Here is an 18,845-nt window from a genome sequence, read left to right as displayed (position 1 = left end):
GTGAAATATACAGGATATGTGTTACCTGAAAAAGGCAGGAAAATACCTAATAAGTGAATGAATACCATTCAGAATATGCTTCAGCCTGTAACAAAGAAACAGTGTGGAACACTTTTAAGAGCTGTAGTTATGCAAACTCCAGCAAACGCCTTTAGAGAAACAGCTGCAGTACTGGTGGCTTTGTCAAAAACAGACACCCACGAGCCACTGAAATGGCCTTTGGACATGGGAGAAAGCATTTGTAATGTTGAAAGTTTTGGTGACAGCGCCCACATTTGTGATATCAAATTACCATAAACCATTCCATTTACTTTTCTCTGAAAGGCTACTGCCTGTGGGGTCTTTGCACAAACTTTGCAGAAGCACCCAGCTGCCTATCATTCAACCCTCAAGCTCCCAGTTACAAAAAGGAAAGAGAGATGTATTAGAATGATAGCCTCAGCAGCATTAATGGTAGAAAAACATCAGAAGATTGTATTAGGACATCCACTGATTGTAAATAACCCACATAATGTTGAACTGAGTTAACTAAATGAATTATCACAGGTTTTGACTTTTCAGTCTCCAGAAGTACCTATTGCTGTTGTTGCAGAGAGGAGAAAATCCTCTGGAGAAGATGCAGTGCCTTGATCACAGCTGCCTTGTTACCATTACCAGATGAAGGAGAATTACATCATGACTGCAGAGAGATCACACAAGACCAAGAAAAGATAAAAGCAGACCTTATAGGTAAAGAATCACAAAATGGTTTTGGTTGAAAGGGACTTTAAAGATCATTAATATCAAAACTCTTGCTATGCACACGCACAGGCAACTTCCATGAAATCAAGCTGCTCAAAGATCCATCCAGCTTGGTGTTGAACACTTCCAGGGATGAGGTACTCACAACTTCTCTTGGTGACCTGCTTCTGTGCTTCACTACTTGAATTAAGAATTTCTTCTTATTGTCTAACCTTAATCTACCCTCTTTTAATTTAAAGCCATTACTCTTTGTTCTGCCACTGTGCTTCTTGATAGAGCCTCTCTCTTCTCTGCCAGCTCCAGACTTGACTTCTGTAGATGGAACATCTTTGGATCAGGAAAGAAAGTGAGTTACAGAGCAGGACACTGTGACTCAGAATTAGATAGTAGTAACAGTCTATTTCTATCAGATCAACTACTTGAGCAGCTGAGCTGATAGCCCTGACAGAAGCCTGCAGGGAAGCATAAGGAATGAAAGTTTGGACCTGAAATACACTTTTGATATCTGCTATGCTACAGGAAACTTGCAGAAGCAAAGAGATTTTGTGACCTCTAGACCTGCAGCAGCAGCTAGATAGCAAACGCACAACAGATCAAGAATTTGTTTTCCAAGGCGTAGGCCTGGATGGCTACAAGAAATGGGGGGGACTGCAGGGAAAGGGCTAACTGTTCTGCCCTGCTCAGCAAGAGAAGTGCTGTTTGTTCTAGGAGACAGACACTGACTTTGTCACCACCAGAGCTGTAATCTCAGGCCTGAGCACTTTCACAGGATATACAGAGAACAACACGCTGCTCATTCAACAAAACACCTGCAGTACTGTTTTGAGAAAAATTCAGCTCTGCAGAAGAGCAAGGTGTGCAGGAGCACAGACAGGGCCGGAGCTGCCCAGGGCTGCACCCACCCCACGCCGGGAGCTGCGCTGTGCGTGGCCCAGGGGAGACGGTCTGGGTCTGTGGGGTTGGGGCTGGGCAGGAGTGGGACCAGGTGTGTGCGCCGCGTGTGGCTGGGGGTGGGAGCCACTGCAGGTTGAGGGCGCTGCCTCTCATCTCCTGATGGAGCAGCGGTCCTGTGGTCGTGGCTAAACTTCAGTAGAAGGTTTGAACATTTGCCTTTGGGTCTTGTTTCCTCTACATCTGTAAAATGCCTTGAGTCACTTTTGTGACATATCTCATTCAAAATCCAGTACTTAAGAGTACTGGCTACTAATGCATGAGGCAGGCTTCAACTCATTCTTTTTTCTAGGGTAACGAATCTAAACTTTTCTGTAAGTTTCTTTGCCACCACATTACAGTGTACTTAGCACTAGGTCTTTTAATCTGGTATTGTCTTCCATAGTGTTATGAACAGATATTAGTGGGAAACTGAATTAGAAATTATTTCCTAACCAGTATTTTGTAAAATAATTGACATTAATGCCTCAAATACAAAAATAGGCAGTGCCAATATCTGGGAAATTTTTAACAGAATACCTCCCCCACCATTCCAGCAGTCTCAGCACATTGAAAAGAGAAATAGGAGACTCTGGTACAAATCCCTGCTGACACCTAGCCAAAAAAGATTTGAACTAGTAGGAAGATATCACATCCCTCAAATACCTTAGCCACCAAGCTGTATCTTTGGGAACTGCAATTTATTGCTACTAGCAGTTTGAAAACTGATTTCAAATATTCTCTAATGAAAATTACTCCATTGTCCTAATTTCACATTATTTTTTGACAGCTTCAGCCACTTTAGAACTTACAAAGTATTTCCTTGTCTTTAATTTTACTACATTAGAAATCCTGTGTTGTTGTATTTTTTCCCCTTTTAGGCAGAGAATTCTAACAAGTTACCTTTCTTCTTGTCACAAAGTACAGGCACTGCTATCTGTAAAGCTGATATTTAATAACGGCAATCAATCATCCAATCCATTGCCACAATCTAGGCTCCCAAGTTTCCACATAGACAGCTTATAGTGTCTCTCTGTACCTCTATTTGTAGAAGATCTGTATGCATAGAGAAAATAAATGATTTTCCATAACAGCCCTATGTATAAAACCCTCCTATTTCAGTCTAAGAATGATGTGGATTAAACTAAGCAGGAAAAAACCTCTCATAATACAGAATAAAAGTGTCTATACAAAGGAGCTCATGTCAAATAGCTATCATTACATTTCTTTGCAATATCTTCTGCCTGGAGACACATCTTAAGCTTTCACTAAAAAAAAAAAAAAAAAAACAACTACATGCTGGTAGTCCTCAAATTGAATGTACCAAAGGAGAATTCATTCTAAAACATTTCTTGCAGTGTTCCTGAATTCAGCCACATGATAGAAGATTAGTATTTATCATGCAGTTATTTACTTGAACAGTTTTAAGAGGATTGCTTGACCCTGTGAAGGTCCAGAGATTACTGAGCAGATAGACAGAAAGACAGTCTTGGAAGGATTTTCCTGTCCATTTCTGAAATGTCTTGGAAGTTAATTTTCTACTTTTCCAGAGTCTACTGGTAATTACAACAGAATAATAGTAGATTGATAGATTGTTTTAAAGAGAAATCTGAAGAAACTTTAGCAAAATATTTTTAAGATGGGATCTCAAAATGATTTGTATTTGTGGACAAGTATGCAACAATGCAGCACTAACTAATTCTACTGTACAAAATGAAGTTATGTGATGATCACTCTCCAAAAGATGGTATTAAGTTCCTATGTGCAGGAGTGATAGTCCTTCTAGTAACTAGGGACATAAGAAACATGCTTTTTTCATAGATTCTTCATGCCAGAGGAAGGTAAGACAGTTCCTGAAGGAAATCCACTAGTGGACTGTAAGAAAAATCTAACATGATCCAACATACAGTTGTAAGCCATGGGCTCAAGTCAAGGAAAAAAAAAAAAGTAGAATGTACTGAACTAAGAATCTCCTTTTGTTGATCAATGATTATCAGACTTTCAGATAATACTTCAGATTTGGGCAGTTATTTGACTTCCATTCTTACTGTCATTCTTCATTCTCTCCCTGCAGCTGGTAGGCCTACAATACAGTAAGAAGCTGAAGAAGCTAATTGAAGTCATGTTAGCTTCCCATTGAGACACTTCCAGATATAATTGGTTTTGTCTTATATTGCATGTCATACTAGAAATTGTGTACGCATGCAATTAATCTCATAATACAACACTTTGTAATGAAGAAAACAAAAATTTCCTTTAACACTAGACATTTCAGTATTAGAGGTAAATGTCTAACATGATTTGCTCTCCGTGGAATATGAGCTTGGGCTTCATCTGATAGTACCTGCCTTTATGATAATGAAGCTACTTAGACAATCTGCTAGACCGTTGTTTTCAGCAAACACAGAGCAGGCTCACATTTTGGCATCACTGACACAATTCTGTGGGCTTTTTTCCTCAAAGATGAACAATATTTATTTCTACAGATGATATCTGTAGAGGTCTGCACTGCAGAATCCCACTGAGCAGATAAAAAACTGTGTGTATGATCATAGAATCATAGGATGGTTTGGGTTGGAAGGAACTTTTAAGATCATCTAGTTCTAACTCTCCTGCTGTAGGCCAGAACACATTCCTCTAAACCAGATTACTCAAAGCCTCACCACCCTCACAGTAAAGAATGTCTTTGTAATATCTAGAATCGTAGAATGGCCTAGGTTGGAAGGGACCTTAAAGATCATTTAGTTCTAACATCAGAAGAATCCTCTTTCCAGAGAAAGGCCAGAATGAAAGGGCACCTCTAGAGATGAAGTCTCACTATAAGGAAATAATAGCTACTTCCAGTTTAAAACCACTTCCCCTTGTTCAGTTGCTACATGCCCTTATAAAAAATCCCCCCCAGCTCTCCTGTAGGCCCCCTCCAGGTACTGGAAGACCACTACGAGGTCTCCTCAGAGACTTCTCTTCTCCAAGCTGAAAAGCCCCAGCTTCCTCAGCCTGTTCTCATAGGGGAGGTGCCCCAGCCATCTGATAACCTTCACGGGCCTCCTCTGGACCCTCTCCAATAGTTTGATGTCCTTCTTGTTCTGGAGGCTCCAGAACTGGATGGAGTACTCTAGGAAGGGTCACACGACTGCAGAGTAGAGGGGCAGAATCACCTCCCTCGACCTGCTGGTCATGCTTCTCTTGATGCAGATCAGGACATAACTGGCCTTCTGGGCTGCAAGTGCACATTGCTGGCTCATGTTGAGTCTTTCATCAACAGACATCGCCAAACCCTTCTCTTCAGGGCTGCTCTCAAGCCATTACCCACCCAATCCGTATCTGTGCTTGGGACTGCCACAACTCAGGCGCTGGATCTTGCACTTGGATGATAACCTGACAGTTTGTAATTCCACCCTTCAGACAAGAGTATGTTCCTCTATTTAATGGATACCTCTGACTATTCTTCATGTATTCAACAAGCACAGAAGGACAGAGGAATACACCTTCCATATATAAAAGGGAGTCAAAATGCTACACTGCTATGCATATAAATGATTGGGCACAGCATGCATGAACATTTCATGACTTTAGACTTTTTTGTCTTAGAAACATCAACACGCAACACCAGCTCACATTCAAGTAAGAACTGAAAATAGTCTGTTGAAGATGATTCAATTACATATCATATGGCATAATCAGCTGCAGAGACAGAAACCTATTAAGTTTTCATCAACTTGGAAATCATTAGGAATGCTTTGAATTCTACTTTGATAGGATGAGCAGTGAGGGGTGTGGTTTAGTGGGAATGGGTGATGGGTTGATGTGTGGACTAGATGATCATAAAGGTATTTTCTAACCCCGATAATTCTATGAAACACTGCTCTTATCATTTTAATTAAAAACTCCAACTGACTGAAAAAGTGGTAGGCATAGTGAAAAATTGCAAAAGTCTCTTGATTTGAAATGCCTTTGATCAACTAGTCTTTTGGAGAAAGGGTACATTTAGAGGCATTATCTCTTCAATTGTGCTATTATTTCATTTCTGTAGCTAGATACACCAAACGGAGAATGCTTATCTTGCTATTGATTTCCCTCACTGTAAACATACATACTGTGTACTTAACTCTAAATCCTAATAGTCATAAAAATCTTAAACTGACTGAACAGCTGTTTGAGAAAACCATCACCTCCTGAATTTGTGACAGATGATGTCAGATCTATCAGCTGAAGCATACAATAAAACAAGACCCATCTGTTTCTTCCCCTCCCTCCTTCTCCCTGCAGGACATGAGCTTCTTTCTCCAAATTGTACTTTAGATTTCCTTCATTAACCTCTTTAACTGACTAACATGAAAGGGATTTCTGAAAGTCTAGAAAACAAAGAATTACTAAGAACGAGGAGGTCAAAATGGAAGGCTCTGCCCTGCATAACAAGCCCCACTCATTACTGTAACAGACAAGATCTATTTCAAAGAGTAATGGAACGAGAGACTTCATGGTACACTGTTCCTTTACGACCGGTTCAGCTATGACAGATAGGGCCTTTGTGGGAGTTCTTGTGACGTAGCCATGTGTCAGACATCTCTCCTTTTTCAAAAACTTTCCGAAAGGAAGTGCTCTCCCGCTCAGACAGCAGAGAAAAAGCACACCACAGCAAATCCTAAGGACTGCAGCCCTCATTATGGCACCGCGCCAAGTCTGGGGAAGTTCTTGAATCTGAAGGCAGTGAATTGCTTCTTTAAAACCACGTCATTCGTTGTTTTTAAACCAAGCAAACCTGACAACCCAACTAAATTACTCTGTTTTTAAGCTACATTTGTACCATGACAAAACAGATCACACCTGTTTTCTAACTACCATTAACATATACTTCAATTAATGAGGAAATCTTAATGCAAAAAACATAAAAATCATGGATCCATCTTAAGTCAGTTTAACCAAAATAGTTCAAATATTTTTGCACAACTACAGCTTAAGGGCCACAAATATCCTTCCGTAGAAACATACTTATATTTTTATATAAGAAATGTCAAAGATTATAAATCTAATTAAACACCAAACAAATACATAAAGGAAGAGGCCTTTTTGCTAGCAGCAGTGTATTTATTTGTATACTTTAATGCTTAATGAGAGAATAATTTGAGAAAAAAAAAAAAACTACAAACATAATGCAAAGTTAAAGCAAAATACATAAAGTTAAGGTTTTCAGTGTTCTGATTTAAAGAAATATTTATTTTACAATATTTAAAATCAGACTACTGTCTTCTCACAGCGTGCACTGGCACCAGTCATAAAGTATGTCTCAAAGAAGTGAGGACTCTTGTCCAGCCAAAATTCAGGCTAGGAATTCTGGAATTTAGTAAACCTTGGGAATTCAAGTAAAGGGTTGAGGCAGAAGCGTTTCTGGGACACAACGACATGGTTAGTGCTTTATTTTTACTTCCTGACAAAATGTGTTTCATCCAGGATGCACAGAATTCAGTACAAAAAAAAAAAAAATCTCCTTCCCTTGTTCCCCCTTTTTTTCCTCTACACTTTTTTAAAAACATTCTCAAACAGATTGCACATCAAAACATACCATTGCATGTAAAACCACCACTACTGTACAATGGTGGTAGCACCATGACAGTGCTTTGGAGATATCTGCACTACAGACAGTACCGTAGAGAAAACCAGCATTACTGATAATTTTCCTAGAAAGCTATAATATTTTGTTCTCTGGATGACTGATGATTTACTTATGTAATCACGTTCTGTTAATCACTTACTGTGCAATTTATCTAAGGTTTCAAAGTTGCAAGGAAATGAAAATATTTAGGCTTCTACCTGTATCACTCTAGCAAGCTGATATCTGTCCTACACAGGGACAAACAGGAGTCACATATAAATTGGCAGGCGCAGAAAAGGGAGACCCACTGGAAATGCCCAAAACAGAAACTCAATCTTTTGCCTGTGAGTCCCAGTAGTTGTCTGACCTTTTCTAGCCTCTAAAGTCAGATAAACATACTGAAATCCTATACTCCTGGAAAAGAACAAACAAATAATTACTGAACTGGAGTGGAGTTCCTTCCAAAAGATGACAAAGTCATGCCATGAACATAGGCAAGGAGAATTAGCTAATCCAATTATACACATAAACAAAGGGAACGATGCTCTAACCTGTTTAATCAAAGATGTGAAACTCTTAAGTAAGAAAATAACTTAGCTGATCTCACCAGGCTATCTAAAAAATGACTGCAGATATTTATTGTCTTCTAAGGTAAAAACTGATCACCATCATCACTAAATTGCTTCTGTGTTATTTCTTTTGAATATCTGCATTTTAAAATGGCAATAAAACTAAGAGTTGAATCTAGCTCGATTTCATATAAAAAGCAGTAGTATCCATGCACTTCAATATTTATTGAGCAGGAATTATAGCAGACAAATATAAAAGAATATATTTAGAAATTTAAACATTATTAGAATTTAGTTTATGAGAATCTCATTTAGAAATTCTGATTACAACAATAAAGCTCACCAGGTACAATGATCAAATAAGGAAAGCAGCATAACAATGGAGACTATTCCAATTAAAAAAATACACAGTGTATCTGTAATACAGGTGGACATTTCAACAGAAAAATGCTTCAGCTTTTTCCATTCAATTATATTCAGTGACATTCTAAATTTTCTTAGATGTGACACCTGAAGACAAAACTTAAGACAAGTCTTAGACATTCAGTTAAACTGCACATTCAAATTGTTGCATCTTAAAGCCAGGCATCACAGACAAAAGCATACATAATTATCCCACACAGATCTTCATGGCCCTTTTCAGCAACAGGTGTTAAGAGGTCACTGAATAAACATGGTAACTAACAGCCTTACACTGTCTAGTTAAAAAAAGCACAAATACAGGAATAAAATCCATGCATAATAGGTATATTACACATGTACACGCATATGAATATATGCGTAATTCTTAGTGTATACTTTTAACTTGATTCTCTCATTTTTATTCTTTTTTTTTCTTTTCTTCAAAAGAGCATTTTCATGACTGTATGTGTAAGACTGCAAGCCTTCAAAGCAATAAAAAACAGTATAATAGATACTATAAGCAAGTCTGAAATGCAAGCAATGTATCTAAGCATTAGCTTGTACATTAAAGTGGCAAAACTACTGTTTCTACCTACATAGAGGTATTTGTGTGAATAGTCAGGTAAAATGCTTAGGGAATAATACAGCCCCAACAACAACAACAACAACAAAAAATAGATCTCAAAAAGCTACCAGTCGCCTTAGCAAACATTTTCACAGAATCACAGCATCACAGATTGGTCTGGGCTGAAAAGGCCCTTAAAGATCATCTAGTTTCAACCGTTCTGCTGCCGGCAGTTTTATCTCATTTTGCTTCAAAAACAGCACTTTCATGGCAAAACAGAAATATTAGAAGCAATAAAAATTAACAGACTACTCAACCAGTTTAGAAAAGTCAGTTAGGCTTGCAAATTTGGAAGACATAAAATTAATTTGATGAGGAATTTCATTCTTACTTCAGTTGTTATCAATATTCAGGCATTTAATTTTAAAATTCACTTGGGAAAATTCAGAATAGTATTTGGAAAAGATCCCAGCTGTGATTAGCTATTAGCCTAAATAGCTACATATGTAAATGAAGTTCCTTGTAATGTGACTACTAATGTAACCAAAACAAGAATTGAGGTTTTAAAGTTGTTGTTGTTTTTGTTTTTTCCCTTTTTCAAAGGAAATTTATTTATTCAGAAAGTTGTGATTTAAAGTAATGTTATTTACCTTAAATACACTGGTCATTTAATAGCTTATTAAAGGCCTATTCTAATATGTTTTTCAGTTTAAAAAAAAAATAGCTTCAACACCTCCACAGAATAGATCTGCTAGCATCCCACCTATAATCTTTGTCTTAATAACAGTGGAATCACCAGACAAAATAGTGAACTACAAAGAGTTAAAAATCATGATCAGTTTACTGATCAAGTTGACTACAGACAACGGAACAAATAATCATCTCCAGCCTATGAAATAGATCTTATATACTAATAAGATGCAGAATTTGGCTTTTTTTTTTTTTTTTTTTTTTTTTTTCCTTCCTGCTGGTGATACTAATGGTCTTCACCTCAAGCATAAACTTACTTAAAAGCAGCACATTTTCTTCTCTGGTGCCCTTAATAAAAAAAAAATACATTTTTTAATTATATATATACACAATGTACATATTATATATAATACAAAATACTTTGTAATAAGACAAAAGGCATTACAAGATACCTTCTGCTTTTCCTCAAATTCTACACCGAAATTCTCCACAGGCGCAATGTTTACAGATACTGTGTTTCTGACTCAAAGCTCTCATTGTCCTTGTAACTGCTCAATGCAGAACACTTGTGTTTTCTTTTGTAACTCAGTTGCAAGTCATAAGCAAAAAAGTCTTACTTCCTCCATTTGCCTAAAATGTTAGGGGCTTTATTTACACATGGACCTCTTACTTACAGCTACTGCATTTTAAAAATTAAATGTAAAATATTTTACTCAATTGAAAAAAAAAAATTTGGGGGGATTTCTGCCAATCTTTTACTTAAAAAATATATTTTGGATTAATAACTCAGGAAAGTGGAGTTCAGTCCCTCACATGCTTATGACAAAGTGAGTATAATCTGTACTATATATACTAGCTTTCTCTAATACACATTTCCCTGAAGTGAAGACAGGATAGCCTCACTTGACTAAATAAAAGGATACATTTGCTTGCTTTCACTTACATCTTGCATCTACTTAGGCTTGAGCAATTTAATGTATACAATACTGCTACAACAGTGTTGTGAGTTATTAACACCATCTTATTTCCTGGAAGAGGCAAGAATCAGCTTGTAATGGGGACATCATACTACATACGACCACACTGATAAATGTCCTCTGATTTTGAGATAGGAGATGCTCTAATGGATGTTCCACAGTTCAAAAGCCCATGCTACAGCCTCTTTTTCAGAATTTCTTCTGACACAATTTCAATCACACTTATCAAATTCTTCTCTACTGTGTAATATTAAAAAGAACACCTCACCTTTTTACTTAGCACTTTATCACAAATCTCTGTTTAAACATTTCCTTACAGTTTCTGCTATTTCAATTACCACCGATAAAACAAAAGAATTAAGAAAACGATATGAAAAGATATATTTCCCCCTGCATGAATGCTTTTATATTAGAACTAAATGCTTCTAATTATCATTTGACAGTTGTGAAAATAGTAGCTTTGACTATCAAAAACTCATAGGCCAGCTTTTACAATTTCATAGCTAATCTAAGACCATCAACCTATCCACCACACCCACTGAACCACATCCCTTGTTGTTACACCTCCACAGTTCTTGAGCACTCCCAGGGATGGTGATTCCACCACATCCGTGGGCAGTCTGCTTCAAACCTTGACCACTCTTTCATAGAATAAATCTTTTCTAATATCCAACCTGAACCCCCCCAAGCACAACCTAAGGCCACTACCTCCCATCACTAGCTACCTGGGAAAAGAGACCAACACCCACCTTGTCACAATCTCCTTTAAGGTAGATGCAGACAGCAATAATGTCTCCCCTAAGCCTCCTTCTGTTTTTCAAATCGAACAAACCCAGTTCCCTCAGCCAGTCCCCATAAGGCTTGAGCTCCAGCGTCCTCACCAGCTTCACTGCTCTTCTCTGGACATATTCCAGGGCCTCAACATCTTTTTTGTTTTTGAGAGGCTTCGAAGTGAACACAGTACTCAAGCTGCCGTCTCACCAGATAAAAAACAAATTTACTAAAGTTCCACTGAGTGAAATACAGATATCTATTTACATCTTTGCACTTAAGTTTCTTCAGTTTAAAAAGCAGATCAGTGCTTTTAGCCTCAGATGAAAATTAGATTCTTGCCCCCTGCATTTGTCTGCTGCTGACTTTCCTTGTTTCTCTAAAAGTGGCCAAGCTGAAGTACACCTACCACTCATGTCTACTTTTTTATTCAGTGTTAAGCTGAGCTGCAGTTCCTGGCCCTCAGTGCTCTCAAAAAGGCTGGAGTCTCTCTGCATCCTGTGTCCTGCCAAGGCTTTGTAGAGGCAACTAGGGACTGCTGTGGCCAGCACCCACAACAGCAATGAGCAACTCTGCTGTCTGCAAGCTGGCACCTCCAATTCAGGTTAAAGGAAGAATACTAAGACGTGGCAAAGCTAGAAGAGCAAGATAAATGATGTAACAAGCACAGAGGGAAGGTTCCACTTTGTGTTCGATGGAAGTGAAGATTTGCAATCTGGGTGTGAGTTAAAGAAAGGAAGTAGATGAAGTTTAAATTTAGCATAAACATCTTCATGTGCATGAATGGACAGGGGAGGTAAGCATAAGTAGTGGCCTGCAATCCTAGCTTGGAAGACAGGAATACACAGTAGGAACACTGGCTTTGCACAGTTAGAAAGCCACATGATACCGGATGACAGAAATTAATGCTGATGACAATATACCCTCTAAGTACGTTTGGAAACCCCTGGAATGCGCTATTCCACCATTTCTGCAAATATTTTCTTTTCAGATTTTCATATAGTAACAGTTTTCCTGAACCTCTGTACCTACTTTCCCACTATTTTTAAGACTCTGATTAAAAAAAAAAGTCTTGTCTTTCCCTCTGGCTTTATGTTTAGCATCAATTATTTAAATTAAAGCACTTAACATCCAGCTCCTTATAAATATCATGTTCTGTATATTCAAAAATATTTCACAAAAGCTTGTAAAGAAAAGCTTTATATAAAATTTAATTATTTAATAGAGAATCATTTAACAGTAGCTTTCTACTCTATACTCAAGGTTTAAAAGGTAAAACTCCATTAAATGAGTTTTACTTGATTTTATGCCTTATGTCAGATTTAATTCAGTAAAAACAAACAAAAAACTACCAAAACACACACATCTACAAAGCCTCATTGTTTCTAAAACATTCAGCCCACGACAAATTAACTGTTTTTTTTCCCCCCCCCAGTTGATTAAACCACACATTGGAGGATAAAAGTGCCATTTAGAAGGCACCTTTCAAGAACATTAGCAGATGCCACCATCCATTGCATCCACATGTACATGCACAAACAACTGTTTAGATACACTGACTTATCATGTATATATCATATACATAAATCCAGCATATAAACAAGAATATGCAGTTTTGATTGTGGGCCCTATATCATTTGCATACTATACAGATGAGTGAAATCCATAAGCAGATACAGAAATTCAATCTTAATTATCCAAATCAATACTATTAAATAGTGGAAAGATGGAGAATAGGTAAAAAAAAAAACCCACAAAATGCAAAAATATGCTGTTACACATTTCAGCATTCATAGAATCTGGAACTAAGTCAACTGACAAAATTCATTTCTGTGGTCAAAAAAAAATAATCAAAGTCACAATGGAATTAAAGAGTGAAGATCATAGAAAAACAGTGCTAGCTCTCTCAAAAACAAATCAAAGAAAAATCCTACCCCACTGAACATCACTGGCACAAACTTCACTAATAGTAACAAGACTGATGCAGCGCATACCAGATACACAAACTTGTGCCCCAAATTTTCATACATTAGCAGCAACACTGCTTTTACAGAAGGATATATCTACCAATGAGATACTTTAAAAATAAAACCTCAGGATTGATTTCAGCCCTGATCTTTCCACTCTGTAGATTCTGACTATCTGCTGCAATGAAGAATTACAGTGGGCCTCCTGTTACCTTCCTGTATTGCCATGGCATCTCAGTGTGCCCAAAGCAGGATCTGGCAGGAAATCTGACTGGATTATGCCCCAACTCTGCCTGTATGCTGGACAGCTCTATGCAATCAGGTGATGGATGCACAAAGTAGCCCAGCTCCCAAAATTAATCACACGCAGCTGCATTCTCTAGAATAATGACACAGACAAGAGCTCCCAAACTGGAATCTAAAAGACTATGTACTGTAAAAATGCAGGTCAGGCATTGGTAAACACAGTAACTAATGTTACTCTCGTGTTCCCGTCACAAGCCATGTTTAGCTCAATTTAGCAGCTGTGCATACATCTGTATCAGTTTCTGAAATCACTGAAATGCGTATCTCTATCTGTAAGCAATAGTAAACACAGTCCTTTGTCAATAATTTCAACCACAGATTCCCTACTTTATGGCAGAATAAATTGTATTTTTAACTTTTTTTTTTTTTTTTTGCCAGATTATAGAATTATCTTTGCACATATTGCCTTGAGAATGAACTATTTTAGAGAAACGTATTCCAGGGAAATTCTAATCAAACAGAAAACTGTTATTTCCAACTGTGAGCAACCTTCCTCCATCCTCCCACATACAGCTTGAAAATAACCGCAATTCACACAGCAGATGTGAAACAAGAACTTTTAGAAACAGGCTACATACTGTTATTTTTAAACATAGCTGAGGCTGTAGATTAGTGACAGGGGCTTACTTTACAGCTCTACCAAAGGGTCTATGCACGGTCTCGGGCATGTGATTATTCTGGTTCTTTTCATATACCTATGCACTACAGGGAGACAAGTCCACTTCTTGTTCAGTGGGTGCTGTAAGGATTTGAGTGTAACTACGAAGTATTCAAATACAACGCACTAAAGGCTACTGAAACACGCAAGAGGGAAAGCAAACACGCTGTGAACCTGCAGTGCCATAAGGCACAGAACAGCCTTCGCAGCAGGATCTCTTGGCTCTGGAGCCCAGAATCAAGAGAGAGGAATTACTGTCTTTACGACAGAAGAACAGAAGCCTGCAAGCTAAGCAAGGCGTTCATAGCGACACGGAAAGCACTCGGGCCCGCTGCACGGCCAGCCCACGCGGGCTTCGCCAGCTCCATCGGGGCGGCTGATCTGAAGGCCTTCCCAGAGGAAGGAGATATTTTCCCTCTGGCATTCCTTGAGCAGACGCAAGTAAGGAGAAGCCCCCACCTAGCCAAACGCGGGCAGAGGGCAGCGCGCAGCCCACGCCCTGCAGAAACCGAGGCACGAAACGCAGCCACGTCGCTCCCTCCGAGCCAACTTTGGCTTCCCCGGCTGGCCGCAGTGTCGGGAGCCCGGCGGTGCGGCGGGGCAGCGGCACCCGCCGTGTTTCCGGGGGGAGGCGCCCAGCCTAGCGCAGCTCGCGGGGCGCGAAGCCCGCGTGGCGGGAGGCGACACCCCGCCGCGGCCCCTCAGCCCGCTCACAGCTTCCCGACCTCGGGCCCGGCCCCCAGCCCCCGCCCGCCGGCAGCGGCCGCCGATGGGACGTCCCAGCCCGCCCCTTGCAGCCCGCACACCTACCCACACCATCCCAGAGCCCGGCGGCGGGGAAGGGGAGTGGCGAGGGAGCGGCCGGTCCTCTCCCTCCGCAGCTCCGCACCCAAAAGCGCGAAGGACCCCGAAATGGCTGAACAAAGGGAACCTCTCTCAGCCGCCGCCGCCCCTCCGATTGGCCGGCGGGGGCGGGCTGGAGGCGGGGCGCGGCGCGCGGGGGCGGGCGGGGGCGACTCCGGGCGGTAACCATGGCGACGGCGGCCTCCCTGCGGCCGTGGCCGGGGGGCGGGATGGAGACGGCAGCGAAATGGCCGCGCGGCCGCGCCCAGCCTCGCCGTACTGCCGCGCCGAGGGCGCAGGCGAGCAGGCAGGCCTGGCGGCCGGGGGACGTGTGCTCGCGGTCTCCCCGCCCCAGCCGTCGGCCTCCTGCACACGCTGCTCGTCCAGACGCGGCTGTCTGCACGCACGCTCTGGGCCGTGCGCGCCGCCGTTTTGTCTTGGCTACCAGAGGCACTCAGCCGGCTGTTCTTCCAGGGAGCGCCCTGGTGGGGCTGTGCCAGGCTGCTTCCAAACGTTGCGCTAATTTATTTTAAAGGTCATTTTCTAACGCTAGTTATTGCACAGGAAAACTGGAATCCTTGACTGGGTGGAACACCAGGAGTTTGTACACATAAGCAGCTCCATCATCTCACTGCAGCACTTAACCTGCTCCATGCTTCCCGTGAGAGCTGCCTGGTGTTCAGCAAGTACTAACACTTCAGTGCTGCGCCAACAATCTCTTGCTGAAGGATCTTGCTGAAGGATCTGTGTGTGCACCCAAGGTGCTTCCTGCTATTAAAAGGCCCCACACACGCAGTCCAGTTAGTGACCTAATTTTTTTTTCAGATGTTATCTTCATGCTTAGTGTTCAGAGCATATTATGTTGCCATTATGGATGACTTACTTGCATTGTACTTATAGTGCTTACACATGTGGTGTTGTCAGTATATATCCACAGACACCGTGAAATTCCAGCTTTCAGCGCACACAGAGGTGCATACATGTGTCTTTGTCTTCCAGTTCAGCTTTTCTGAGTGCAGAGATTAAGTTCTGTAAATTCCCTTCAGTGTCATGGATCAACACACCAGTCACAGCTATGACATGCAAGCTGTTGTAGTGCTAGCATGCAAATGCCTTAGTTGCAGTTGCTGTGACCAGGAAAAAGAAAACGAGAGCCAAATTCTTGAGCCTCATGATGAAACTTGACAGATCACGAGACATGAGATAGGTCAGGGTAAAAGCTGGTCATAGAAGCTATTAAAGTTGTTGAACTAGCTTTGTTACATAAAGAAAGGGAACGAATATTCCAATAAAAAAGTGGTTAACCCATACAGCAGTAAAGATGAGTTCACAATATATGTGTACCATACATACTGTACGCTTTATATGGTGATATGTGGTCCACCTTTACATGGTTCATTTGTATGTAAGTGAAATGGGCCCCTTTTGATTTTTAACTTTTTAGATTTCAAGCAAAACAGAACACATGTGATAGTGTAAGTAAACATTGCAAATATAGCAACTGCTTCAAATCCAGAGAAGCACAGCTTTCATACTTCTGTGGTTCATCCACAAAAGATATCTATCTGAATTTCATATGGCATCAGGCAAGTCCTGGCCTGCTTTCCCTATGACATAATGCTATATGATTTGGTGTCTGCCTGGATGCCCAGTCCTCTGTTATTCCTTCCCTAACAGTTTTCAACCTGTGAGTCGGCTGCAATAAAGTTTAACTAATAAGTGGAGGTTTCAAAAAGGTATGTAAGTTCAAATCTTCTGACATACAGCAAGGAGCTGGATGGAGGAAAGGGGCTGTAGTGAGGAGGAGATTTTGGAAGGAGTGAAAGGAAAGTATATTTTCTGTCTGCTTGATATATTGCCAGTTCTTCAGAACTGATATATATAATTTGAAATCAACTTCATAATACTGTTTCTGGTCCTGCTGTCAGTGCAAAAATGTGGGAAGCAGCTTGCAGTAACGCACAGAGTTTAGTGGATGTGAGAGGGAGCTAGAAATACTCAAGTTATGGTGCTGTATTCTGGTTCCTACTGTATTTTTATTGAGTCCACAGAACAAGAAAGCTACAAAACTAGCACAATCAGCTACTCAGATATTCCTGCTAAAAGTGATTGAAAAGCCACTATGGCCACATTGGCCATGTACTTCACATTCCACAATTACCAAAACAGCCTTTTTGAAGTCTATTGCAATTAGTGGCCTTTCACTGAGTGGAGACCAAAGGAGGAGAGAATGAAAGATGTTTTACATTTGTCTGATTTTAACCAACCTCAGGCAAATGCAGAGTACTAGATTTCTGTTAACTTTCTTTAGATTTCTCTGTTTTAATAAAACAAAATGTTTATAGGACAGAAGTACATTTTCACAAGAAAATCTTACCGTAATGATCTGTCTCAGATGGTGCTGATTTCTGATGTCCTGCCAAGAACGTAGGAAGGAAAGGACAGAAGATTTAGGTAGTTAATGTTTGGATTCATGTGTAGTTAATAATGCTAGCAACATGTAGCAAGATTTGTTCAACAGTGTGCAGTTTACATCCTTTGGAAGATGGGAACAAAGTAAGATGCATAACATGTTAAAGTCACTGATGATAAGAAACAAATGATTAACTGGAGGTAATTCTCAGACAGAAAGTATCACAAATTAATTTTTGTAGAGGAAAATTTCCACTGATCTTCAGTGTGTGCAAAATGACTCACCTGACCAATTCCTTTTCCACAAGAATATGAAAATATCACCACTGTTTTGCCTATTCGAAAAGTATTTATTTTTAGTTAAATTCATAACCTGTTTCTGTTAGGGTAAGGAATTAGAGAACTCACTGTTAATGGAAATGACATGCAAACCCTTTCCACTTATGTTGTTGTTTGTGAGAATTTCATCCACTTTTTTTTTCCAAGCTAAAAATACTTTTATCAACTACATGTAGGCAAGATGGTGCTTAGTGTTAGCTTTTGGCAATCTGTCTCAAGTTACTTTTTTATCATACAAAGGCCTAAAACGTCCTCCTAAAACTTTGGACACACAATTGAAGGTAAATTTAACAGTAGCAACTAAAGTTGTTATTGCCTCAATTTGCGCCAGCCATCTCTCCAAGAGTAATGATAGTATGCCAAATACATTTTAAGTGGAATTTAAAATATAAATGCTCTGTAGCACATTAAAAGGTAAAGCACATTAATGTGTTTGAAACAAATCATTAAAGATATATTTTCACTGGACAGACTGAACCTTTGGAAAGGTTAAAAGCTAGTATGTTAAATAAATGGATAGGGAAAAGGTGCGCAGCAGGCTATCAACATGTAAACTGATGGCAGTTACACATTAAACAAATTATTCATCTTCCCAGGTACCATAGTTAACAAACTTCTCGTTAACAGAAACGTCTTGTTAACACTCAATATATCATCTTAATATTGTTTTTTGTTGGCTAGACATTTTTTTTTTTTTTTTAATAGAACACCATATCCTCTTGAATTCCTGTCTCATAAAGCCAGTGGTTGCCCATCTGGAAACAATAGAGATTCATAAAGTGAAGAGATCTTTGGAGACTGCCTGGAGGAGTCGAATGAGTCACACTGACAACATAATTTGTTACCACTAGCACTGTGTTTTACAAAAGTTTTCATTTCATTTGTTGTGAGTGGAAAAGTGACAATGGTAAAGCCAGTGGAAAAGGTGTAAGTAATGGCCGGGAAATTTCTTTCCCTTTCCCTTTCCCTTTCCCTTTCCCTTTCCCTTTCCCTTTCCCTTTCCCTTTCCCTTTCCCTTTCCCTTTCCCTTTCCCTTTCCCTTTCCCTTTCCCTTTCCCTTTCCCTTTCCCTTTCCCTTTCCC

At 39.9% G+C, this 18,845-nt stretch overlaps 1 protein-coding gene across 1 annotated transcript in view; it reads right to left on the bottom strand.

Moving 5' to 3' along the window:
- The window catches only part of TNPO1 (transportin 1), a 79,189-nt gene extending 64,159 nt beyond the window's left edge, over positions 1-15,030 (bottom strand). The window contains exon 1 of the mRNA XM_042875232.1: positions 14,980-15,030. Within this exon, the coding sequence (XP_042731166.1) occupies positions 14,980-14,988 (9 nt within the window). The 5' untranslated portion in view covers positions 14,989-15,030. The remainder of the gene's footprint in view (positions 1-14,979) is intronic.
- Positions 15,031-18,845: the final 3,815 nt, after the last annotated feature.

This window comes from Lagopus leucura, unplaced genomic scaffold (genome assembly GCF_019238085.1).
Source record: "Lagopus leucura isolate 7727_CA_CO unplaced genomic scaffold, USGS_WTPT01 Super-Scaffold_100014, whole genome shotgun sequence".
NCBI lineage: Eukaryota > Metazoa > Chordata > Aves > Galliformes > Phasianidae > Lagopus > Lagopus leucura.
The sequence above is the reverse complement of the archived record's forward strand: the minus strand, read 5'-3'. Positions and strand labels throughout refer to the sequence as shown.